The sequence below is a fragment of the Macaca mulatta genome, chromosome 14, assembly GCF_049350105.2.
Source record: "Macaca mulatta isolate MMU2019108-1 chromosome 14, T2T-MMU8v2.0, whole genome shotgun sequence".
NCBI lineage: Eukaryota > Metazoa > Chordata > Mammalia > Primates > Cercopithecidae > Macaca > Macaca mulatta.
This window is the reverse complement of record NC_133419.1, coordinates 49442408-49469357: the sequence shown is the minus strand read 5'-3', so window position 1 is coordinate 49469357 and position 26950 is coordinate 49442408. Positions and strand designations below refer to the sequence as shown.

The 26950-nt window shown below is 37.1% G+C and overlaps 1 protein-coding gene across 50 annotated transcripts in view; it reads right to left on the bottom strand.

The window, feature by feature from the left end:
* Nucleotides 1-26950, bottom strand: part of SOX6 (SRY-box transcription factor 6) — a 660184-nt gene that overhangs the window by 37216 nt on the left and 596018 nt on the right. For all 50 annotated transcript variants that reach the window (XM_077963255.1, XM_077963268.1, XM_015114789.3 and 47 more), the window contains one exon: nucleotides 9936-10044. In XM_077963255.1, coding sequence (XP_077819381.1) covers nucleotides 9936-10044 — 109 coding nt within the window. The remainder of the gene's footprint in view (nucleotides 1-9935; nucleotides 10045-26950) is intronic.

Genomic DNA, 26950 nt, shown 5'->3' with positions numbered 1-26950 from the left:
GCACAGTGACTGGAACCCAGTACCTACTCACTAAGCAGTAGTTCCTTTTAGAAATAGGTAGCAGTAATAATGGCAACAGAAGTAGTAGAATGCCTATTCCAGTACCAAGAACATAGCAGGTACTTAACTCATATGTGTTCCCTTTGTAGACTTTCCTCATACCTGGGTGATGTTTGCTATATTTTACATTCTACTCTTCAGGGAGTTACTAAATAAACTCGCAAGTTAACTGAAAAATGCAATTTATTCCTTAATGGAGCCTCTTTTCTTCCCAACTGCTAAAAATATATTTCAAAAGGTTCTCTATGATACAGACTAAAATACAATGACTAGGCATAGGGCTCAACCAAGAAAGACCATCTCACATCTCCGCAGTTCCCATATATGGGAACAGAAGTCAGACCATACTGCTCATACAGAGCCAGAAGAGAGACCATTATCTTGTGAACCTACAGATCAGCTTTTTTTAAAATAAAGGACTCATTGGAATTACAAAGGATTTGAATTATTGACTATGGAATTAAAATAAATGGAGGGCAATGAAGTTTCAGGGACATTTGACAATTGTTTTTCTTCTTCTCCACGAACAGGTCTGTAGCTGTCCAGCATGGAGCAGCTATTATCCTGTTACATTTTGTCCCTATGTAGGATCAACCTTCCCACAGAAGAGTCAGCTTATATTGAAACACCATGAGCAACTTCTCCGTCACCAAAGTAAAAAATACATATACATATATTGATACCAGTAAGCTTCAATTTGCATTTCTAATATAAATTTAAAATGATTGAACATATTGCTTATGAAATGCTTTTTTCCAGGTCTGTGACTTGGGATATTACATTTTTGTTCAGAGTTACGTGCCATAGCCTATTCCTAAATGTGGCAGTTTATAGTATATAGCAAATGACGATGCATTCTTACATAACCTTTCCCCTCTGGTACTATGACCTAACTTTGGCATCATTATGTCTCAGGTGTAAATACCCATTGAACAAAAACAATTAAAAAGAAAAACTGCACTCCTAAGTGAGAGGCAAAAGTACAAGACTGATCTGTAAGGCATCGATCAGTCACAGTAGACAGTGAAAATCCTACTTATTGGCATCCAGGAGGAGAGGAGGAAAGGAGTTATTTCTAGTATGAGTTTGAATGAAAACCCACCTAACACCAGCTAAGCTTTCTCGTGTTATAACATGGAAAGATATCTACTTGAACATCCTCTCTGAAATAATATTAAAGAGAGCAGAGGAATAAAGAAACTTACAGATCTCCAAAAGCAACCTAACTACTGCATTTCCATTATTCTTAACCTCTCTAGTCTAAATCAGTCTTGAATGATTAAAGGTTAATGCATATCTATTTGGTGGTAAAGTCCAAATTCCTCAGCCTGGTAATCAAGGCCCTCCTTAATATGTCACCCATCTATTTCTGTAACATACTCAATTCAACAAATATTTATTAATTGCAAGTATGTGCAAGGCTTTGTGTTGGGCTTGGTGGAGAAGACAAAGATGAAAAAGATGATTCTTCCCTTCTGGAGTTTTCCTATGAAAGTCTATCTGCTTAATGTCTGTGTCTGCTTAGATTATTCCCTCAGCTAAAAGATTTTCCTCTTCTTTTTGCTTATCCAAACCTAGGCTTATCTCCAGCCACACTTCTATCAGGTTTTCCAGAACCATTGCTGTCCACAAAGCACTGCAGCTTCCTCCTCTATATAGTAGCCTTTTCTGTTTCTTTAATGATGTACTTGAACATTTAATACCTTAAACTGCTTTGCTTTTTATGTGTAATAAGCTTGTAATCCCAACTACATTACTAGCTCTTGAAGAATATAATGTGGTCTATATTTTTTAAAAAACCTTTCCCTCCATGCCCATAACAGTATGGTGTATATAAGAGATAATCAGTACATTATAACTTGGTTGAACATATGGGTAAAACTGAAGATTTGGAGGCCATAAGTAGGGACAGATCCTGGTTAGAAAGACCTGGTTCCTAGCACCGGAGATTCAGTCTACAGAGACCCACCTCTAAAGAGGTAGAAAATAGACAGCAGATAAATGAGTACAGGCAGGGATAGAAAAGCAGAACAAAATAAGAAGAGCAATCTAGAAAGAGACATTCAGAAACAGTCATGCATTGCTTAACGATGAGGATACCTTAAATGAATCCTTGGGCAATTTTGTCATTGTGCAAACATCATAGAATGTACTTACCAAACCTAGATGGTATAGTCTACTGTACACCTAGGCTATATGGTATAGTCCATCGCTCCTAGACTACAAACACATACAGCATGTTACTGTACTGAATACTGTAGGCAACGGCAACGCAACGGTAAGTATTTGTGTAATTTGTTTAAACATATTTAAACACAGACAGTGTACAGAAAAAATACGGTCCTGTACTCTTATAGGACCACCATCATATATGTGGGCCATCATTGACTTAAATGTCATTAAGTGGTGCATGACTGTATAAGAAGACCTTGGTTAAGAAAAGATAGGAAGTCAGTAACAGAAACTGGTGGAGGACTGGGTGGGTACTGACTCTTTGGAAAAAGTTTGAAACACAGTTATCAGAACTTGAAGAGCAGGAAAGGGACAGTTGGTCAAAGTTTGGTCTCAATTCAAATCCTGACCTTAAACAGGGAGAATTTAAAGCACATTCATAACTAGCCTGATGCTCATTAAATCCCATTACCTTAGGTTAGGCTGAATTCCACAGCCTGCAGGTAGAAAGTCAAGTGGCTCTTACTGCCAGGAGAGAAGAATCTGGGCAAAGTCCACAATCTCAAAAGCTACAGTCAGTCCAAATATGTCAGACAGAACTCTATCAGTCAGGGTTTAATCTAATGTGCTGGTTTATGTGAAGCAGACATACATACCGCTGAGGAAGCGAGGACTGATTTTGCAGTCCCATCAGGAACATATGCTAGCTATTCTTGTCTTGGGTCTAATTTTCATGGTAGATAGTATTAATCTTTCATTGCTCACTTGCTGTAGCAAGCTGGAGAAGTACAGTCATTACTCAGTATCTGAGAGAGATTAGTTCCAGGACCCCCTACAGATACCAAAATCCTCAGATGCCCAAGTCCCTTATATAAAATGGTATAATCCCTGCACATATCCTCCCACATACCTGAAAAAATCTCTAGATTACTTATGTTACCTTATACAATGTAAATACTATGTAAATAGTTGTTACATGGCATTGTTTAGGAAATAATCACATGGAAAAAGTCTGTACATGTTCAGTACAGACACAAACAGCCATTTTTTTGTGTGAATTTTTTTTATCTACCGTCGATTGAATCTACAGATGCAGAACTTGCAGATACAGACAGCAGACTATATTTCTATGCGATTCAGTAGTGACGTAGACTGGCATTTCTTCCCCAGGGTAAAGAATATTCAGTCAGAAAAGTAGATCTTTTTGAGATAATTATTCATACTGCCATTGACACTTCTTTAGAAAAGGCAGCCCAATGAGAAACCAGCTATCTGGTAGGGCTAGATTCCTCACTAAAGAGAGGCTAGGTCTTTGATTGGGCTTTCTTTCCTAAGCAACCATAAGCAGCAGGTTGAGTTCCTTTTATGGAGTATTAGGAGATGGAGTTATACAAGAATCTTGACATTTCACTATCTTGCCCCATCAGGACTATACATCACTCGGAGGGTTCAATGGAAATTGTTTTCTACCAACATTAAAAGTTATTTGGGAGCTTTTAAGACACAGCAAATATATTTCTTTAAGAGAAGTTTATTTGCTTGTTTAAGAGAGCTGCACTTTATATATAGTGCTGATATAAACTGGTGCACAGGATCCTCTAAAACTGTTTATATCCACAGTAAAATACATTTTTGTGATACTCATACAACAGAGTTAGTCCAGAGCCCAGGGCTTTGTGGACTCTGCTTATATCCCAGCCTCTGTGGCTATTACTCCTTTTCACCAGGTCTTAGGCCTTCCTCACCACCCATCCTGGCCTCAGTCAACAGTCTGCCAGTTCTATAGAGACGCAATTGCCTATTCATTTCTCTGAAATGCCTGGACACCATTTTGGGTAGGTATGGAAAGCCAGACTCATACGCCCACAGCATAGTTCTAGTTAATGTTCCCTCTGATTTACCCGAGTCTTATCTTTTTACATGTATAATTTCTCATCTTTTATTCCTGGTATCTAGCAGTTGGATAACTTCTTGGGCAAAGGTATATCATCTCTGATATAATTACACAATAATTGTATTTATTTTTATTATTGCATCATCCCTAATTGATACTTATTATATTCTAGTTGCCTTGAAGGTGAATGGCTTCAATTATATAGCAGTAAAATAATAAAGTTTTAAAAACTGTCATCTAGAATCCATCTAGACCAACTTCCTCATTGACAGATGAGAAAATTTAGCGGAAGAAAATGACTTGCCAAGGATGGAACAACCAGAATTTAAGTCTTCTAGCCCTTAAGCAAATATCTGAAGGCATGTCAAATGAAGAAATGATAAGTTTTATTGCTAGGGTCTAGAAATCAGACTGGAACCAATGGGTAGAAGTTACAAGAAAGTGAGGCAAATTTTAGTTATAAATTGTTAACAAACAGCTAATTGAATGAGGATGAGCCTCTCAAGAAGTGGCCAGTATTCTGTCTTCAGACTCTCAGAGACATTTGAACAAATGTAAAACAACTACTTGTCAGGGATATGAGAAGTGATTTCTTGGCCTGAATTACAGATTTGATGACCTCTCTCCTTTATTTCAAATTTGAGAATCCAAGAGTTGCAATGTGAGGCACTGCATTCTGGTAGGCTTGAACTAATGATCTTTATGCAGTTATAGCATTTAAACCCCACCCCACATTAGGCTACAGTTTGCCTCTGCTGCCTTGAATGAGTCATGTATCATAGAGTCAACCTTTTCTACCAGGAATAAGGATCTAGGAAGGGTAGGGGAATGAGGAAAACTTCAATACTTTCCAAGTATGTGGATCAAAGAATGAGCAGGATTTTTAAGAGAGGGTATTCATATTAAGCAGTGTGTTTTAAAGAAAAGAAGAACTATTGCAATCTCTGCTATTTGTCTTACACAAATAGCTTAAGCTGAAAATAATAAAACTATCCTGAGATATAAAACTTAGAAGCAAATGGAGGTACACACACACACACACACACATACACACACATAAATAAAGCTTCAGAAGGGTAATGTCATCTTGGCTGTGTTCCAGTTCACAAATTCAGTATAAATCTATATAATACTTCTGAAGAAATGTGAGTGCAATAGTCCCAAAAGAGGGTATTCTTGGTACACATATCTATTTCCATTTGAATCAATGCAAAGTTTTAATACATGGAGGACAGCACATCATTCCAGTTCTGATGCAGGGTCCAACAGTCTGGCCAAAGATAATCCCTTTCAGAGCTCATCCATAAATGCTAGGCTTATCTTTCACTATGCCCCAAATCAAAATGAGGTACAACCTCTCAATAAGGCTGGGACAGAGTAATTGATGTGAAAATTGTTTTAAAGGTGTTAGAAGAATGTTTTCTTAAACAAACCATACAGCAAAACAGAAACAAAAGAAAAGCATCCCTTTAGAAACCCCAGGTATAAGAAAAAAAAGAAACAGGATGGAAAAGAATATATTTAAAAAGCTGAGTCTCAACTATTGTTGCTGGAGAAAAGGAGAGCCGAGAGAAAGAGGAGGGAGCCCATCTGTGAAGGTAATTGGGAAATACTACTGGAGAGATCTTCTCATTAACAAAAAGGAAAGCTCAAGGAACATGAAAACTCAATTCAGCAAGTGGCACAAATACAACCTCTAAGCCATTACTCTCCTCTTTTACTTCCCTAAAAAAAATCCCTAAATGGAACCTATGATTGATAGATCATCTTTCTGATAAGAAATTCACTCAGTGTTTTATGAAGATTCTAATAATAATCGCAGACTTGGAAAGGACCTTAGATGAAGTCAAATCCAACGTACCTCTTTTAAAAGATAAAGAAACTTAAGCCCAGAGGTTCTTGTTTTTAGTCGTTTGGCAAAGGAACTTCAACTCAAATCTCCCATTAAACAGGCTAGAACTCTTTCTAGTGTATAGGCAACCTTGAAATTAGGAGAGCTGGAATAAGAATTGCACTCTTGCCTAAGCAGAATAAGAAAAGGGGCAATGCCATACGAAAAGTCCATAAAAAGTTCAACAGCTGTTCACTATTCTTAATTATATGGTGACAGACTCAACTAATCAAGCCCTCTCTTCCTTACATGTCCTACATACGAGCTAACAAATTATGTATACTCAATACATGTTAAGACTTCAACTGCTTCAAAGTATAACACAACCTTAAACATGTTTCCTAAGTCCCCGGCACCAGTGAATTTGTAGTTTTATAAATATCATGGTGAACAAGAAATGCTGTCTTGTCATATTCAAGCCAAATAACAGCTGGACTTTAAAAATAAAATTTTGAAGGCATTTGCCTTTTATATTTTTAATTTCTGTTTTCCTTGCCTATGGTTTTGTCATATGATTTTGATGAGTGGTTAATACACATCCACAGCTGCCTCTTTTGGTGACCTTTTCCTCACTGTCTCCAGGCTCAGGGCTATGAAGCATGTCTACAAGTTGCTTACTAAGTGATATTGTCATTTTCATGGCTGACAGACATTTTTCTGGGAAGCCTGGTGGAAGCAGGGCCTCATCTTCCAGGCTGGCTTACTTTCGTCACTTCAGAAGCCCCACAGGAGGATGGGGTAGATGTGGAGGGAGGGCATAGCCCCTTAAAATTGCTGTTTCAAAGCCAGAGGAAACCTGTCTGGACTGAGGGAGAAGACATCTGGGCCAGAGGCACAGTAGTTACCTATCAACTCAGCCCCGCTAAGGAGCTCTCACTCCGAATCCTCTATAGAGCACAAAGAAGTCCTGATCTTCTTAGCGCTTTTCTCCATGATAATTATGTGTGTACATATTTCCCTTTTAATCTTCTGTCTTTCCTCACTAGACCATATGTTTAAAGAGGTCAAGGACATCTCTGCTTTGCTTCCCATCGTTTGTTCTAAGTCTAGTTTAGGGGCTGGCACATGGTAGGCACTCAAGAAATGTTGGCTGGTTGTTTTTTTAGACCAAAGACTAGGTGAAGGAGCAAATAATTTTTTTAGTTATTCTGATACTTTAGTTTCTTCTTAATCTTACTGTTAAGGGAAATATGAAGGAACAAAGTAGAGAAAGTATCATGTGTACCTGTTATCTACTCTGACTTTAATATGAAGTGTAACTCCAGCAGACTTTGCAATCAGCTCAGCCTTGAACAGATGCCAGGATACATCCTTAAGTCAGCAGAAGGCTGCTACCCATGCTAGCAGTCCTCACAGAAGTACTGCACTTCGGTCGGTATTAGAACAGGTAACTTGACTCCATTCATGAACCCCCAAAGCACATGAGGTCTCAATGGCAACTTCTGGGCAAGCTTCTGAAGGGAGGTTTTCACATGCTCCTTAAGCTCCTGGGCCACTACAGCCCTTCTACGTTGACACTCATCAGGCACTGCTGCTATGTGTGACAGAGTAACATGAGAGCTGGCATATGGCATGACTTGCTATATTTAGGGCAGAGGAAATGGGCTGTACTGAGGAAGGTCACAAGGAGTTTGTTCAGAAAAAAGAAGGGACCATGTGTTTCTACATATACAGTAGGGGGCAGTATGGCAGGCTGCTTGAGAGAATCTCAGCTCTAACCTTAATATGTGGCTCATAGTGAGTAATTTAATTATTCTCAGCCTCAGTTTTCTCACCTGTAAAACGGAAAAAGTAATACCTTCTTCACAATGTGTATAAGGATTAAATGAGAAAATGGGGGTAAAAAGCTTAACATATTCTCTAGTATATAAATGCTTGATAAAAATGTTTTCTAAAAACAAAACAACCAGGGAAATTGGTTTGAATCTAGACAATCTAGGCGTTGAATAGAATATCCAAAAATATTTATATACAGTATGTTTCTCTAGAGTTAAATTTTTAACTTTTTCCTTTTATATAGTTAATAACTCAGACCATGATTTTTAACTTACCAAGCACATGATATCACTAACTAGATAATGACATTACAGAGAGATAGCTGACTATATTTACACCAAATATGCAGTTAAGGAAGCAAATGAAAAAAGGTGAATGACAAATTGAGAAAAGTCTTTGACAGCACAGGTAAGGTGATAGAGCTCTGTAACGACCAGTCTGTTGTCAAATAAACAGACTGAATACTCCAAAGTAATGAAAAATATTTATTTCATTATATATGGTCAACAATTTAGGTACTCTACAGTACCATCTCCCAATAAAACTGAGATGGGCCAGACCTGAAGTGCTTCCACACAGGCTTTTAGATTAGCCACAATTTCTGTGTTGCAGTCAGATGGTTAACTGTGCAAGTAACATCATTTGGACTTTCTGGCTTCCTAGGTAGAGGAACCTCAACCCTTATCAGTGGAAAACCTGCACTTTTAAGTGCCTATGAAAATATCGGGCTGTTGATAGACATTCTTCAAGGAAGACAGCAAGCATATTTTGAGTCCTCTTTATGCCTCCCTTCCTACCTATCTTCCCTCTTCCTTGTTCCTTTCTTTTCTTTCTCTTCTCTTCCCCTCCCTCCCTCCCTCTTTACTCCCATATACACATACACATCCTAATCAGAATTTATTTTAACACCTTGTCTCCCAAACTATCATCAAACATTAGTCTTTCCTACTAGTATGAAAAATTATCATTCTGAAAACTTTCTGAAGGGCTTCCTAATGTCTAATACTACTCATCTCTGAGTCCTCATTCCAGGGATTTCTGGGCTGCCTGGGATGGCCCCAGGCTCTCACTAGAAGCCATGCCCAGTTTAGATGCTGCTATGAAGTGTCTTCATGTGTTTTCAAGGGATTAGGGTCCTGGAAGAAACCCTGCCAGTTAAAGGGATACTAGTGAGATTCTTCCCCTTAAGCTAAAGAAGGACTTTAGCTGGGACCTGAGATGGGTGAAGTATCATGTTACTCTGAAGAGAACAAATTAATCTTCCCTGACTGGTGGGACAGATTCTGCCAAAGGAACAGCTAACGGGAAAACCAGTCTCTACTCTGTGATGACACAGTAAATAACCAGGCAACATTACTACTGAAGTGCTGACCTAACCCATAAATTGTACCCAGACTCTGGGGAGCAATTTCTGCTGATGTGCTGCTGTGCATTTAAAACAAACAAACAAAAAGGGAAGAGAAGTGAACAGGCATTGATATTGGTGTGGGTAAATATTCTGAGAGGCAGGCTGGTCTTTCTACCCAGACTTCTGAAAGACGTTAGTAATGGTTACTGCATAGGCACAGACTGGGCCTTCCCCAAGCAATTATTAAGTTTATGCTAAAACTGCTGCAAACTATCATTTAATCCCCAAAATGGTTTGATTGTACCTGGGAATCACTTGATTTGGATATGCTAAATACTCTGATTTGATCATTCCACAATGTATACATGTATCAAAATCACTTTATACCCCATAAATGTATACAATTATTACTTGTCAATGAAAGATAAAATAATGTTTAAAAGTCCTCCTTTGTATGTTTTCCCTTTTTAAATGCAAATGCAGTGAGATGGATGAAACACAGAATTCTGCTGTTCATTGAAATGTAGAGGATCCTTTCATTTTAAAACTTTGATGGTAACTTGAAGTACTTGGATTGCTAAGTATTCAGTAATGTAAGATCTAGCTGCTTCTTAAAGTCTTCTACTATAATGCACAACATAACATACGTAGTTAAATAGTAATATTTCCTTTGCTTTGCCTAAGAAATCTAGCTGATGACTCCTATGAAAAACTATAAAGATCCTATATCTAGCTCAGACACACCTTTGGAAACACATGGAGCAGCAGAAAAGAGCTAGAGAAAAGCCACTCACCCTCTGCATCTTCTGGCCGAGTAAGGTCGATGACACCTGGGCCCAGTTTTCCATCTTCATTTGACTTTCCCGTTAACTGGGGTCCCAGATTCTCAAAGCGCGTTCTTTCCTAGAGGAACAAATAATCAGAGGTTTATTCTAGTTTCCAAAACAGCCACCATTTCCTTCCAGTTTCTATCTTACTTAATGGGCAAAAGGTGAATTCAAAAATATCATTTCTGACCAACATGGACTTTGAAAATCTTTCAGGAAGATTCCGTTGAAAGCTGTTTGTGACACGGACAGCCCTTACAGCATCTAGACCACAGTACCTGTAGGGAAAGGAAACCTGTGACAGGGAACCTGCCAGAGCTTCTGTGCATATCTTCGCTCTGTTGGATTTGCTCCAGTAATCTAAAAAGAACGCAATAGAGAGGGTTGAGCCAACAATGCAAAAACCTGAAAGAGCAGTTCCTATTGAAATAAACGGCTAAATTTAATGGGAGAGGAATTTTCTCATTTAGAGATCATAGTTTACATTGGCATTCCTGGGGAAATACAAATCAGAATTTTATGCACAAGGATTTCAAAAACAAGTATTTCAAAGCAGGCCAACCAGATAACGATTGATACTACTATTTTGTCTCAGAATTTCAACAGTGATTTTCTGGGAACTAAAAAGGAGGACATCACTCCTAGCCAGCCACGGTGCCAGCAAAGTTAAATACCCCTGCTGCTTTAGGAGGGAAACCCAGAGCTGTTTTACTTGTTCACCAGTTCTTCTAGGAGTAGGAGTCTGAAGCATCATAGTGAACACTCCCTCTGCAGCTCTCCGGATCAGTAGCAGAGGAGCACATTGACCATCATTAATATGGTGTTCTTGTCTGCAGAAACACAGCGCATGTCCCCCTCTCATCTCCTTACTACTCTCCTGACTCAAACTTGGCTTTGTGTTGTGCTTATGAATGAATGAAACCTTGTTGTTCATTGCTATGAAACAATATTAAATGTCATGTCAGCTTGAATTTACAGACATGAAATAGCAGCTTCCAGCTCCGGGAATGGTTTCTGCATGTTATACTTAATGCATTATGCAGCAGTAGAGTGCTGATTGCTGTTCAGTCTATTGTTCAATGACCTAGTTCTGTACTGAGCATGTTCGGCATTAGATGGAAACACTCTGAGTGTTCTCTTCTGTAAGATGTTTAGAAACTTGGAAATATTCTTAAAGAGCAAACATACAATTACTTGATAGAGGCTGTGCCTCATTTGTACAGCCTGACTACATTTGTGCTTTCTAATATGATTATTTTTGAATATCATTATATTTCTATAATTAATTCCCATCAGTCAAATTGTGCAGGAAGTCTTCCAGTTCCCCTTCATCATGGAATATGTTGAAATCTGTGTTGGAAGAAAACACAGCATAAACCTTGCTTTAATCTATGCCATTTCTATGAAAGATTTGCAACAAAAATTACAATCACGAATTTCCCTAACTGGGTAATATACTCACTAGTTTAAATAGCAGTATGTGGGGAAACCTCTGATATATGACACTTATAAAAAACGGAATGAAAATAAAAACCAAATTAAGTGCGGTTCCCTAATATCTTCTTATGTGAAAACACTGGTGCACAAGAACAAATTAACCCAGATGCAGGACACAACAAAAAGCAACTATAAGCCTTGTGGGAGCTTCACACACAGTCAGGGAAAGGACAGCTGCTTTTAATCAGCCAATTTCTATTTTTGAGTAGCACTTTGGTTGTCACGATGTAAAGAAAAAGAATTAAAGTGGAGATGAGTAGTACCAGGGAAAGCAAAATATTCAACCTTTGTTTTATCACATTGTTTCGCATTTCAAATATTTGCATGTGAATGCTTTTCCTATGTTAAATGCAAAAGGAGTTTTGATGTGACACCTGCAATCTTCTTGGAAGAACAACCTTTAACTGTATTTTCATAGGGGGAAAAACAACTTTCTCTGAAAATCAACAGACCGTGCTATCTATCAATATGCATATTTCAAGTATCTTTCTAGTCACTCATTCTCTTTGATTTTACTGGAAAATATTCTCAGTAAAAAAATAAAATAAAATAAAGTTCCTGAAAGAATATCAATATTTTGACAAGGAAGGAGAAGAGGGAAAATTACATGCCATGGTTTGTAAAATCCTAAGACAACAAAGCTTACATGATGATAATATCTTTTCTTTTATAAAAAATGAAGTGCACTCACAATTCAGTAGTATCAGCTTGTTTTTAATCATAACAAAAAACATTCAGAACATTCAACAACACATTCACAGTGTCTTTGAAGTCATACATTTTTCTGACTTCATTGAAAAAAAAATCTGCAGAGATACTTTCCCTTTAAAATGTCAATATTTTGACAGAGTAGAAGTCAAGGAAGAATATCCCATGAAACACTTGTTAAATAGGAAGAAAATAAATCAATGATAGAAATTGTTTTGGGCAGTGGGTTGCATTTTAGATTTGGTAATATTAAGCACTTGTGTTTGAGATTAAAGAAGGACCCTGCAAAGCCATGCCCTTTCATATAAATTTCCACCTAGTCTCCCAGAAGATTTCCTTCTTTTCTTCAAAGAATAGCTCAGAATATTTATTTGCCAGCCACATAACCATAAGATAAGAGGGCCTGATGTCTACAAGTTACGTCTGGGCAGCTGAGCTAAGCAAAGATTTTACCAGTGAGGTTGAACATGAGCCTAGTAAATACAGGATGTGGATGTGGGCACAGAGAGAAGTATAAAGATACTTTGGTTCCAATAAGCTTAAACTTCTGCCATTAAGTACCCATGAGCATGCCCCTATATGGAACAAATATAGACTGTGGGTGGCAAGTTCTTAAGTCCAAATTTCCACACACTTGAACTAGCTCTCACCATGTACATAGCTCCCAAGTAAGATATGTTGGAGATATAAGCAACATACCTCAATGCTAATTTAATCCCACCCCTTCCAGGAAAATTGCCCCATCTTCATGTTGACAGTGGATTTTACATGCAGCAATGTGATCAGACACTTACTTATGCATTGTCAGTCACAAACAGGCAGGCAACATAAAAGTTATTGAAAAAAAATTAAAGTCAGCTCTTCTGTGTTGTAGGACTGTTGGCTCTCTAAGTGCTTTGAAATTATGATGTATGAAGTAGATGTTGCATATTAAATAAAGATATTTAAATGATAAAGCCCCCTTTAGTGGGAGCTGATGAATGTTAAATGTTACAAGCCACAAGCCAGTAGCATCCATCATCTTCATATATTATCAGAGTCAATGACGGGGCAGCCTCACTGATGACAGATAGACTGCTGCATTATTATCCCTTATTTCCAGAGTCACTGAACAAACCATTCAACTCTTCGGGCATTATTTTTAACTTTGCATTAAATTAGCAACTTTTCCCTCCCTACCATGGCAAGATTGATCAATTTTGTCTTTGCATGGGTGGAGAGAGAGGATGAATTTGGGGTAACTAAAAGAACAGAGGTTTGTTTTCATCTAGGAAAAAAATCAACTTCCTCTTACTGGCATCAAATGTAAAATTGTGATCTGGGGAAAGAACAGCAATGAAACAGCAAACACACAATAATGGCTTTTCTTTGCACTTAGATAAAAGCTGAATTTTTGATGTGCACAGTATATTTTAATAAAATTTTATATACTATGTTTTATACACTTATTGGCTATTCCATAATAATGTGTGTGCTAACAGTAAAATTGCTCTTAAATTTATGTGTGTTATTTATACGTTCCCACGTAACAATGCTTTTTGTTGTAAAAAATATTCTGTTTATTAATGTAACTTTACAACCACTGCATCCAAGATCCGTGGTAAATTAATGACATTTTTATTATTTTATAGTGTCATTAAATTTTTACTGATCACTCCATCAAACAGAGGCAGTAAAGGCCATAATGTAAACTGGGACACTTAGATCAGGCAGCAGGAAGACATTCCATATAGTCTGAAGAAAACTGCTAGCAATAAATGATATTTATACCATCTTTAAGCATGTGAGAATACTTGGATAAGTTTGGCAAAACTGTTTCAGTAGTAGAGTGGATTGTGTACTTAAATAACAGTTTGCTTGCCAGAGAGACAAGTCTTTTTCAAACCATATGCGAAGTGACTGATTGCAGCTATCTCCTGAAAAACAACATGTGAAATATAATGATGTGCTGGGTCCCTCCCTTCTGCATTACCAAGACTGACCAGCATGTACCAGGCCTCAAATTATTTCAACATGGTCCTCTTTGCCACAAACTGAAGTGGAAAATGGCACACACTGAGAGGGGTTTTTTGTTTGCTGCTTTACAAACAAATATATTTCATTTAAGTACACATGTCTGGTCAATGATGTGGTATATTTCATTCCAATGGTCTGAATGAGAGGTACTTTACCAACCTTTATTCAAAAGCTCATTTCTAAGGGGTGTCTGAATATGGGGGATCATTCACGGCAGCCATGGAACATACAACTAATGGGCCATTACCTATAGCATAGTTAAAACAGGTAAAAAATGATTATCTCATGTTATTTTTATGTGTAAAATGCATGATAATTATGATACTCTCTACATTGACTCTCTTAAATAAACCTAAATGTGTGTTATTAACTAATTGCCAAATATTCTATTTATGTATATATAGAACAGTAAATAAATTCTATGCTCATATAATTATGGATTTAGAAACACCTAATTTCTACATGGGCATTCTGGTATGATTCTTTCTTAGGTAAATAAGGATTTTGTTGTTGCATCCTAAAATACATATTTAAATATTAAAGACTTAAAAATCTTTCAAATGTGTAATGATAAGGAATTTTGCAGGGAAGGTTAATACAGCCCCACTAATCATGTTTTGTGTGTATTCCTAAAGCAGAATTTTCTAAGAAAAATAACAAATATATGTATTATGAATATAAGTTCTCCAAGGCCATGACAATATTCTGAGATAATATCTTATCCTCAGAGTTTCAGCTATGTCTAGGTTATTGAGTGTAAGCTAAATAAGTCTTGTCATTTTCATCCTAGCTCTTAGCTTCCATTTTTATGAACGTTTGATTTCCATTTTGTATTTTGATGTATTTCCAAAACTCTTTCCTAAACTGAAAGTAAAGATTCCCCAGCAAAAGCAGCTTTCTCTTTACCCAGCTTCCCCTCCTTTCCTGTATTCACATCAGTGCAGAGGAGTCAGTGTGATTTGTCTCACTGCTTTTCTTGCCCTTCTCTGTCCAGGCGATCATCCAGGATTGCTGATTTTTCTTCCACATAGCCTATTGCCCTTGTCCCTTTCTCAATGTCATCCTGCCATCACTAACTACCCCAGCACATGTCTTCATGCCCACACACCTAGCTCACTGCTGCAGCCTCCTTTCTGATCTGCCTGATCCTTGGCACTGTCCTCCCCAGTCCTTCGACTCACACTCTTCACAGAGTTCTACTTCATGTCTCTGATTCAAAACCTTCCATGGCTTCTCATGTCTATTGCATTTCCTCCAAGCTCCTCTACATGGTTTTCAAGATCTTTCATACACTGCTCCCCAAACACCTTTTTAAACTCAATTTCCTACAGTTCTCCTGTCACATATCCTCTGGTTGGGGTGGGCAGTGACTTGCCTTCCAATAATAATACCACGATCATCCTTCCTTCTTGCTTCTTCTTTGCCAAATCCTATTCATATGGAAAAACTCAAGTTTTCCATGAACTCTGTAAACTCTCTGATCTACCTACCCTCTGATATACGAAAAGTCTTAGTTTTGCCTACATAATTAGCCCCTAGTTACGTACTATGTTAAAGAATTGGATTTTTGGTTCATGCATACCACCAAGTCTCCCTCGACAACATCAAAAGATTTTTCAAGCCAGAGATTGTATCTTAGACCTTTTCTATATATCTTACAGAGCATTTAGTATTAGTGTCCATAAATACTTGCACGTTTATATAGGGCCACATAACTAATCTAGCCACATAAATAAAAAACATGCTGCACAAGTATCTAAGAGGGCAATAATAATCAAAACAAGGAAATTCAGAAAATACCTTAAATATTTTATAAAAGAAGTAAATAAGTAATCTTAGAAGAGCACAATAGAAAAATGCAATTTGATCATATAATTTCATGCGAAAAAGAGATTTTGAGTATAACTTGGAATTTTTGCAGATTAATACAATCCACCTTTGCAAAGTCTTTGCAAAACTCTGGCAAAAGAAGATACTACATATCATAAACACTTGGCTTAAAAAGCAGTACACATTTCAAAATAAAACGTTCTGTTTTGTTTTGAAAGCAAGGCAATGCTAAGTATAATGCTAAGAGATATTCTGTCTCTTACTCTGAACGACTTTCTTTAATTCCTTGTTCTATACATATCTTGCCATGCTGTGATTCTCCAGAAACATCACTTCACCACACATGTGGTTTCCTTTTTGACTTAACAAACACTATCATTTTGTTATACTTCATTTTATATCCTTTATTATGCATTTAGTAATTTAATGAATGGTCAAAAATGTAGGCTTTACACTGGAAAGCAACCACACGTCCAAAAGGTGATTATATTTTGAGGGAATTATTTTAGAGGCATTGGACTTACTTTCCTAGTGACATTGTGATGCTTCTAGAGTAAGTAATCATGATAATATAGACTTTGGCTGGATGAAATGAGGTTCATTATTGAACCTCTTTTTTAAATAATACTTTTTCAGCTAAAACTATTAATTTGTCTAGCTTCTCATACATTTTTAACATCAAAATTTTGCTAGCACTTAAGAATTAGTTAAGGACTAACTGCTGTTTTCCAATTGTGTTTGCCATCACAGCATAAATAGATCTATTGGTGTAGAAGCAGGGAAGAATGCCACACACTGATCATCTACAATGTGCAGAGCCCTTTCCATTGAGTACTTCCTTTAATCTCATACCAATACTACAAAGAAAATACTATTGTTATCAACCAGAAGGTGAGGTTCAAAACTAATTTTTATATGGGTTAAGTCATTTAATCAAAATTTAGATAGGTATTTGTACTGAGGTGAATTTTGAATAATAACTCTACAATTACCATGTGTTCTCTCTGAGCCTGTTCCCATATTTGTGAAATGGAATAGACAATGCTCATGCTGTAAGGGCTTAATGATTAAATGAGAGATTATACATGTGAGTGCTTTGCAAAAATACAGCAACTCATAAAATATCCACCTCTGTTAAAGATATTTAGTGTTTGCTAAGTATCTCAAAACTAAACAACAGTGAAGACAGTGTCCTTATCCAAAGGTCAATATCCTTTCTCCTATATCAACAATAGAACAATATATAAACAAAGATGTTTTGCTTTCCCTCCCTCCCTCCCTCCCTCCCTCCCTCCCTCCCTCCCTCCCTCCCTCCCTTCCTTCCTTCCTTCCTTCCTTCCTTCCTTCCTTCCTTCCTTCCTTCTTTCTATCTACAGAGTCTCACTCTATTGCCCAGGCTGGAGTGCAGTGGCATGATTTTGCCTCACTGCAACCTCTGCCTCCCAGGTTCAAGCGATTCTCCTACCTCAGCCTCCCAAGTAGCTGGGGTTACAGGTGCACACCACTACACCTGGCTATTTTTTTTTGTATTTTTAGCAGAGTCGGGGTTTCACCATGTTGGCCAGGCTGGTCTTGAACTCCTGACCTCAGGTTATCTGCCTGCCTCAGCCTCCCAAAGTGCTGGGATTACAGGCGTGAGCCACTGCGCCCAGCCAATGCTTTCCATTTTATCTTGGATGCTAAGTAACTCAGAAGTAAATTTAAATCTCAACTTTAGTAACCATGTAGGAGCTGGATAATTATTCACTACTTTTAAGCACTCAAGTCTTCCTTCACTTGTATGGTAAGAACCAAACTTCTCTGCAAAGTATGTATGTCTTTTTATGATCTGGCTCCTGCTCCCTCATCAGCTTCATGTCTTATTCACTCTAGTTTATACTCTCTGTTACAATAAAATGGAATTTCTTGGAGCTCCCTGAACTAGCTATGATATTCCATAACCCTATATATTTCTGAATACCACTTTTTCTTTCTAATTATGATGTCTTCCCTTCCAGATGACATCATCATTAGTCCTTTCTAAGCCTAATTAAAACATCTGCTCTGGACAAAATCCTTTGTTGACTTACTTCCACCAGCCCTGGGAAGAATCTATCATCCCCTTTCCTCTAACACCCCATCTTTTGTTTCGTCACCACACTTATAGAAAAATATATTGCAATTATTGGTTTCTATGTCTGTTTACAGGTCTCCTCAACTTGCTCCTCAAGGTACAGTATCCATGTCTTATTATCTCTATAACATAAGTACCTCCCACAATGTTGCACATAGTAGGCTCTCTGGTTGTTAAATCTTGGTAATGTTGGTAAAATTGCTTCTCTTTCTTCTTTCATTTTAATTTTACTTTTAAATAAAATACAACTATTTTCAGATCCTATTTAGAGCAGTGAAATATAAATAACTAAAGACAGATAAATACAAAGGAAGGTGTGTAAGTCAGTTAAACAACAGAGTGATCTCCTGGTCAGGGTTGGCCCAGAGCTGTGATACAGAAAATCTGCCTTATTATTATTACTAGAAAGGGCTCTCCAAGAAGAATTTTCCCTAAAATCTGAACCATCTCCACAAAAAATATCCTGACACATCTCTTACATTGCTTAGCAATTCACCATTAGCAACTCATTCTTTGAATTAATTAAAAAGGCCAATCTCTTATGAAAGGGCAATAAAATAAACTGTTACAACAGAATTATATTAATTTCAGTTTAATTCCTCCTGAGAAACAAGAGCATTCCTAGGGAAGATAATCCTGGTAAAGCCAAGCAAACAAAGACATTGGTCAAGGGAGAACCTTAGGCACTGTAATCACAATGAGATAACGTCACAAGATTTGGAAATATCCAAGCTGAGTAAAGATGGTTGTTAGGGGCTGAATTGTGTTTCCCCATAATTCATAGGTACCCCTAGTACCTCAGAATGTGACTGTATTTGGAGATGGCGCCTTTAAAGCAGTGGTTAAGTTAAAATGAGGTTCTAATGGTGGGTCCTAATCCAACTCGACTGGTGTACTTGTATGAAGGGTACATCTGGACACAAAAAAGGACACCAGAAATGTGTGCACACAGAGGAAAGAGCATGTGAGGACACATCAAGACAGCCTCTAGCTACAAGCCAAAGAGAGAGGCCTCAGAAGAAATGAATCTGCTAACACCTTGATCTTGGACTTCCAGCCTCCAGTACTGTGAGAAAATGAATTTCTGTGGTTTAATTCTGCAGTCTCTGGTAGTTTATTATGGCAACCCTAGCCAACTAATACAATGGCGGCTTCTACCTCTTATGCCATGAAAGGTGCTAGTTGCTTTCCAAAATTATCAAATAATAAAGTAGCATATTTTAGAGATAAGGTCCTATTAGCCTCAGAAACAAGTATCTAGAAACTTCTGTCTTTAGGATCTAGTAGCAGTTCTATCTGTTGACAGCCTTGCCCATCCATCTATATATTTATCTATGATTCTTCAAAAGAGTAAGTTATCCCTTAAAGGGAAGGAAGTACTTGACAAAAGTTTTCAAAAACAGGAAGATTTATACTTGAGACAAGAAACAGAATCAATAAAGACTGCTATAAGCTGTTGAGATAAACTCTAAGAATGCTGATATATGCTACTGGGCCATAAGCATTTCGAGGGAGGGAAAGTGTCTCATGATCTGCTCTATGCCCAGCAAGAACTGTGCGCTGCAAGCAGAGAAGCATGCAGCACATGCCTGCTGAAATGAACTAATGTCTGAAGAGCTTCTTATGGAGACGTTTTATGGACCTTTCAAAAACATTCTCCAATGATGTATGACAAGTTTCCCTCAGGATTTGAAGAGTACACCAAACTAAGCGAGTTCTATCTCCACACCCCTGGCAAGGACAGCATCCTAAACATCTCCTGTAACACACATGTAGACTCTTGTCACTGACCATCAGATGATAAATGATACAGTAGCATTAACTCTGAAGATATGAGACCCTTTCAGGCTTGGGAGCCACTGAATTAAATTAGTTTCATCAGGATTATAGTGCTAACTGAACCCCTTTAACCAAATGCTTTCTTTCTCATTCATATGGTTTTAATATGGTTTTAACCAATTGCAAGGTTATTTATAAGTTTGCAACTCCAAAGTAGAGTTATAAAGCGTTCAGATTTAAGTAAATCCAGTTGTGTGGCAGCCTAACTCCTACTTATATGTGGTTTCAACTTTTTATTCGTGTACAGAGGCATGATGCGGATTTGTTCCTGAATATTCTCTGATTAACCATTTGTTTCAGTAAAAGTTCACAAAAAGTCCCACTGTAAAATTACACAAACTCTTATTAAAACTGAACACATGGTGTAAAAAGTGGAGAATTCTATCTCCACCTAAACCACCACCAAGATACTGTTATTCTAACATGTACCATATGAACAAAGAGTGTCACAATAAAATGAATGACCAGCTAAGCAAATGTCTTTTTCCAAAAAGGTATCTTGGGAATTCTATTAGTTCAAAATCTATGTACTTGATTTGAGGTGCCTGTTTAATTTATAATGTGTACTTTTTAGTATTATTTAGTATTATATTGTGAAACACAGGTGCAGTTTATTCCAGTTGAAAACATCAAAGCTATACGAACCAAGAATAAATATTTTCTTCAGAAATATAGCTTCCATTTCAATTTTAGCTGGAAAACTGATAAGTTTGAAGATTTTTCCCTCAGAAACATAAACACAAAAAGTGGAAAAATGTAAGGTATTGCTACCCTGTATTTGTTTTAATTTATGAGATATATAAGCATATTGTATTCCTAAGAGCTTTTCCTATAATTTAAAAAAATATGTATGCTGCAAAAATGACATATATTTTAAAAAGAAAAATAGGGAGCATGAGAAAGTTTTAGTACCAGAAGGAAATGTAAAGGCCTCTTCATTCAAAGAGCAATGGGACCAAAGAGGTCTGGACACTTACCACAGTCCTGAAGCCGGCTGGTGACAGATCCAGAACATGTCTCTCAGCTCCAGACTCTCAGTCTCCTGCTCCTTCCACTGAGCTACTCTTACTCTACAAACTATGCTAGTCCCTGCATGATTCATCTGCAAAATGAGGGAGTTAAGTTAACTTATCTCCATGGTTTCTTCCAGTTCTGAAATCTGATGATTCTATGATATTTGACTTTCTTTCTCTCTAAGATCTACACTGCAGCACGCATTGATAAAATCACTTTACCATGTCCTAAAAAAATTCTGAGGAATTATTCATCTCAAGAAAAGCACTAAAAACAATGCATTTTTTTCAAACAAGCCTACCAAAGCATGGTCACACTTAGCCAAAAAGCATCTGTTGGCTACTTCTGAAATTCCGTGGCCACCATAGTCAAAAGCAAGAGAAGGGAAGGGACACAAAGGCAAAGGAAGGCAAAGAAAGGATGCAGGGAAAATCAAAGGGAACATATTTTCATCAGAATGTGGCTTAAAGATTCCTCTGTGTCCCTAGTTTGAGAGTCATTATGGTGGCACTAGCCCAGAATACATCTCTTTTTGTCTGCAAGTAAAGTAACATAAATGCAAAGACTACTGCTAAGAAGAGGGACTTTCTTCAGAAGAAAACTGATTAACTCCTTAATGTCAAGATTTTGTATATTCTACTGTTATCCTCCTTCTAGGAAAAAAGAAGCACTAAATAAGGTCAAATGATGTCACAAATGAGTATTCGAATAAAAAATAAAAATAATCCAGGACTATGTCTCATTGTGGAAGAAGCTTTTCTTAAGATTAAATAAAATTAAAATTTAGAAACTGTTTTCATTTCATACAAATTAAAAAAAAAGCATTGTGAAATTGAAATTTTTAAAATAAGTTTAAAAGAAGAAGAAAATATTTAGAAACGCTTTTCAAAACAGTACTCCAATATGGCACCATTACAAAAGACAAAAGATAGTGTCCAACTGTGGGGATATGTGTTAATTGTATGGTTTTCCAAAGATGTGGGAGAACTGATATCAATTACAGTATAATTACCATTACTTCCAACAGAGTTAACATGTAGTTACCACAAAATAACATACAATTAACTGGTGTCACATTGCACACCAGACTAAATAAGATACAAATTAAGAATTCCCAAATGTAGCGATAATACTCTCCTATCTCTTAAAAAAGACAATTTAAAAAAAAACAACTTTTCTCTGATAATGTCACAGCATTTGCAGGATTAGTATAATTATTCAAAGAGGGAAAAACTAAGATATATAAGTTAGAAATCATCATTTTTAGTTATAAGATAAAAAACTGCATAGGGAGGGAGAAGCATATATTAACAAAAATGTTAAATTTAATAAGCTAAAGGTATAGTAAATAAAAATAAATTTCCTTCACATTTCTTTCAGGTCCTGAAAATCAGGCAGCTATATTTTAAAACCAAATTTAAGAATGTTCTTAGTTTTTACTGATACCTAATATTTTTTACTTTATTTATCAAACATGGAACAAGAGCCTGCTTTAGTCGTACTATAGAGGGACACAGAAATGAGTCAGGCTCAGTTCAAGACAGGAATTTAAACCCAATTTTTAGTTCTTTGCTATGTGAAGCAGTAAGTCATGTCTCAATATAAGCAATTTCCTTATCAGGAGGTGAGCTTAAGGGACAAAGAATGTTACGGTTCAGTTTGAAGAAGTAGAATTCCTTGCTGGAATGTCTCAAGTCAGCAACAATAACACAGGATGCCTCCACGTGCTGCATATGAGAGAGGGGCACGTGTGGGAACATGTACATGCTCGCCGCACATCTAGGTTTAATTAGAAGACAACTGAAAATGGCAGAGTGCAATGCTGTGAAGTTGATGGGAGGACAAAGGGAAAGGAGCTGTATTTTAAACACAGCTACAGTGTATCTGCTATATCTGTTTCAAACATCTGGGCTTCTAATTATTTATTGAACTCATGTGTAAGACTTATTTGGGAACACCGCAAGCAGTTATAGAACAGGAACATGCAACTACTTTGTAAAATACTTGCAGGACTGAACTCTTGATAAAATCTTGAACAATATCTGACATTATTTGAGTCAATGTGTGAAAACCATGAAGAGGTTAGCATGCTAAAAATAAATTTTGTACACAGCCTGCTAATTAATGTGGCAGACAATATTTTATTGGGAACTTATATTTTGCATATTTTTGAAGATTTACTTTATTTCCTACATCTGACTTTTTTTCTTTTTTTTTCCTTTGTGGTATCCAAAGACTTACTTGAGATTAAATGAGGCTAGACGCATTTGTAAAAGGCTGCACAACTTGTTTGAAGATTACATAAGCATATGCATAGATTCACAAAGCTTTCAGGGCAAGTCTGTTCCCTATATAGTCAATATTTTCCTTTTTTCTATGAATATGGAGCTCGGGAATAGATGTATTAATTTTGCACCCAGTTCCATGTTTTATTCCATTGAATTCATGAAGCATTTGTTAGGCTCTAAGGGAAACCAAACTGGCTAGGAGGGATGACAACAGAACAATGATGGGTACATTATTATTCCATGTTATTTCCTCTGGTTCCCACATCACTGTTACATTCCTCTGATTATTGCAGTCTCAAAAAATGTGCTGATCACTGTGTGTGTTAGGCAACACTGCAAGACCGAGAAGCTAATATCCCAGATAGAGTACATTATGCATGTGATGTAAATGAGGTATGTGCTCTCCACATATCAGCCGTTTGTCATCAGAGAGCCAGAGAACAGAGCGGATGGGTGCGAGTGCTTTTATTCCCTTCCACTGTTTCCACAATAGTGAAAATAAATAAGTAAATAGAATAAAAATCACCTGTCCTTCACAACTGACCTTAATTGGCACAAACTTGAAATATTTACAGTGTAATGCATATTTTGGGTAGAGCTTTTTGTTTGTTGTCATTATATTAGGAAAACACAAGGCTTGTCATCTTCACAATCAGAAATTAGAAACTGAAATGCAGCACATTGTAGATCATACCAGCAAGGATAGAGACTGCACCAATTTTATTTCTCAAAAACTAAATCGTAAGGTATTTTAAAATGTGGACTCTGAATTCCTGGTCTAAAAGCAAGTGCTTCAATGTAAACACTCCTTGCTGCTGAATTAGAAATGATGCTTAGATCACAGGTTAAAATCTCTAAGTGAAATACAAACACTCCAAGGGCTCTAGGACATGGGCTCAATAAACAAGCACATGTTTATTCCTACAGCTTGAATAACAGCACTCCTGCCCAGATAAGGAGAAACTTGGAAAATTAGCCTGAGCAAGATGTGAGACAGAGAGATAGTTCCTTCAGTCCTAAAGATTGTCTAATGAGGTCCAGGCGCGGTGGCTCATGCCTGTTATCTCAGCACTTTGGGAGGCTGAGGCGGGTGAATCACGAGGTCAGGAGTTCGAGACCAGCCTGGCCAAGATGGTGAAACCCCTGTCTCTACTAAACATACAAAAATTAGCCAGACGCAGTGGTGGGCTCCTGTAATCTCAGGTACTCAGGAGGCTGAGGCAGGAGAATCACTTGAACATGGAAGGCAGAGGTTACAGTGAGCAGAGATCTTGCCACTGCACTCTAGCCTGGGTGACAGAGCAAGACTCTGTCTCAATTAAAAAAAAAAAAAAAAAAAAAAACAACACAAACAAACAAACAAAAAACCAGATTGTCTAACGAGAATAAACTACAATGGATTTGAATGGTCTCAAGGAAAAAGGCAGTTATTCATAGAACAAATAACTTCCCAAGTGGATGTTATAATTAACAGTTTTTAAATCTCTAAAATTTTTAATGGCATTTTCAGACCAACTAACAACTTAAGAGAAGGTCATGAGTATAACAATTATAAAAGCTACAAAAGTTTTTATAATATAGCTCTTATTTAACTCTGCTGCATATATTTGACAAAAAGAAGTGTATAACCTAGGAAAGGAGTAAATCTGCTTTTCACTGATTAAATAAAACTCATATTTGAATTTGCATTATGATCAAAATTTTAGTTTTGTATAACTGAGGTGATGACCAAAGGATTAGCAAAAAAAATTGCTTGTAGAGAGCCAAACATCTCGACTGCTTCAGGATCTGAATATTAAAATATCATTTATATAAGGCTTCAGGTTGTACCTTGTGTTCTCTAACTGGCAACGTGACATGAAGGGCTGGATTATTAGACCGCTTAAACCAAATAAAGTCTTAGTGTAAATATGATCTATTTAGGAACTCTTAGGTTTGAAATATTAGTCTTCCCTTGAAGATTAATATGTTTGCAGCACTCATACTTGTACTTTCAATTATTTTAAAATTCATTGACAATTATAGTTTTTCAATTAAAAATAATACAAAATTCTAAAAATTCATTGTCTATTGTTCTAAACAGTTACATAGTTTGCCTTCTGCGTAAGTTGATTTGACTGCAAACTTTACTCCTCTTTAGTATGGTTTCTATTTGAAGGTAAATCAATACTTAATACTGCCTCAAATATCAACTATAGACAATTTCTATCTCATTATGTTACCTTTTAAAATTGTACAAACTTGAGGAAATGATTCTGGAAAACCAGTTTGTACAAAACCACATGAAATTCACTAACTCACAGTGTTTTAATCTCATCGTATCGTGCTGATCAGTAAATCCATCTACATTTAGCTAATCCTCAGTCCTCAGCTAATTCTTTCAGCCAGAGATATTTGGTACAACCGACCTGATTTGCTTGAAATAGACTTCACTTCCTTTCTACATCCTCTCCTTCCCACCAACACCCACAAAGATGATAAACAAAAATTGTTTTATTTATGGAAAAAAAAAGTGATGACATGCTACTTATTTATGCTATCAGCCTAAGGCAGCTTTGAGTCTACCTCATTCCAATGAAACAGGAGGCCAGGAGGCACACAGCATAAAGCTTCCCTTCTGGGCAGAAATCAGACTCAGTTCCCTTCCTCCTCACACAATAAATATGGTCAATGCTCAGACTTTGTGGCCATTGGCATCTTACAAATTGTAAAGTCTTTTCCTGCATATTATCTCATTTGTAAGGCACAATCATCCTAATTTTACAGAATATACTGAGACTTGGTAAGATTTAGAGACTTGCCCAAGATGACACAGATAGTCAGATGTAGGCCTAGAAGACAGATCTCCAGCTTTAACATCGAGACTACATTCTACTGATTCACATAGCTTAATTTGTTAAACTTTACTCAGTTTTAGGTACATGAAATCAGGAAGATCAGCATCCATGTTGGCTTCCAAAGCTTTGCAAGTTGGTATTTATTTTATAAATTTAACCTTCGGAAGCTATTCAAATCCAATACTCCACTGCATAGCCATTTAAATAAATGAAATCAGCATTCGATTCTGAATAAATGTGTACTGTTCGTCTCTCAGCCCCCCTCGGCTGTGCTACTGTTTCATATATGGTTAATTCTTATGCAGCTTTAGAGGACTTATTATTGAAGATGCACACTCAAGAGCTCCTGTTAACTGTGCTGCTACCAAGGACACAGGAGTAGGGTAGGTAGATATGCAGGTATTACACACTAGAGCCCTGACATAGAAGAATGCAGAGGCAGCAGCTGCCTCCTGTAACTATAAGAACTTGCAGAAAAATCATCAGTGGTCAGAGACTGCACCCTAACTGCAGTAGGCTGTTAAGATTGCAGTGAGAAATGAAGCAAGGAGAGAGGGAGGGTAGAAAAATAAGAGGAAGAAGGGGAACAGGGAAGGGCAATGGAGGAGCAGGAATGGAGAGAGAGGGTAGGAAGGAGGTTAGGGAGGGAGAAAGGAAAGGAGAGAAATCTATTCTCACACATACCAGGAGGCAGAGACAAAGAAGTGTGGACTGAGGGCGATGCATCCACAACCTCCAGAATAGAAGACAGATGAGGAAGTGGCAGTGAGCCCAGCAACTTGAGACAGTGAAAGAGACTTTAGTATTCTAGGGCCTTTTAAGAGGCAATCCTCCTATAAT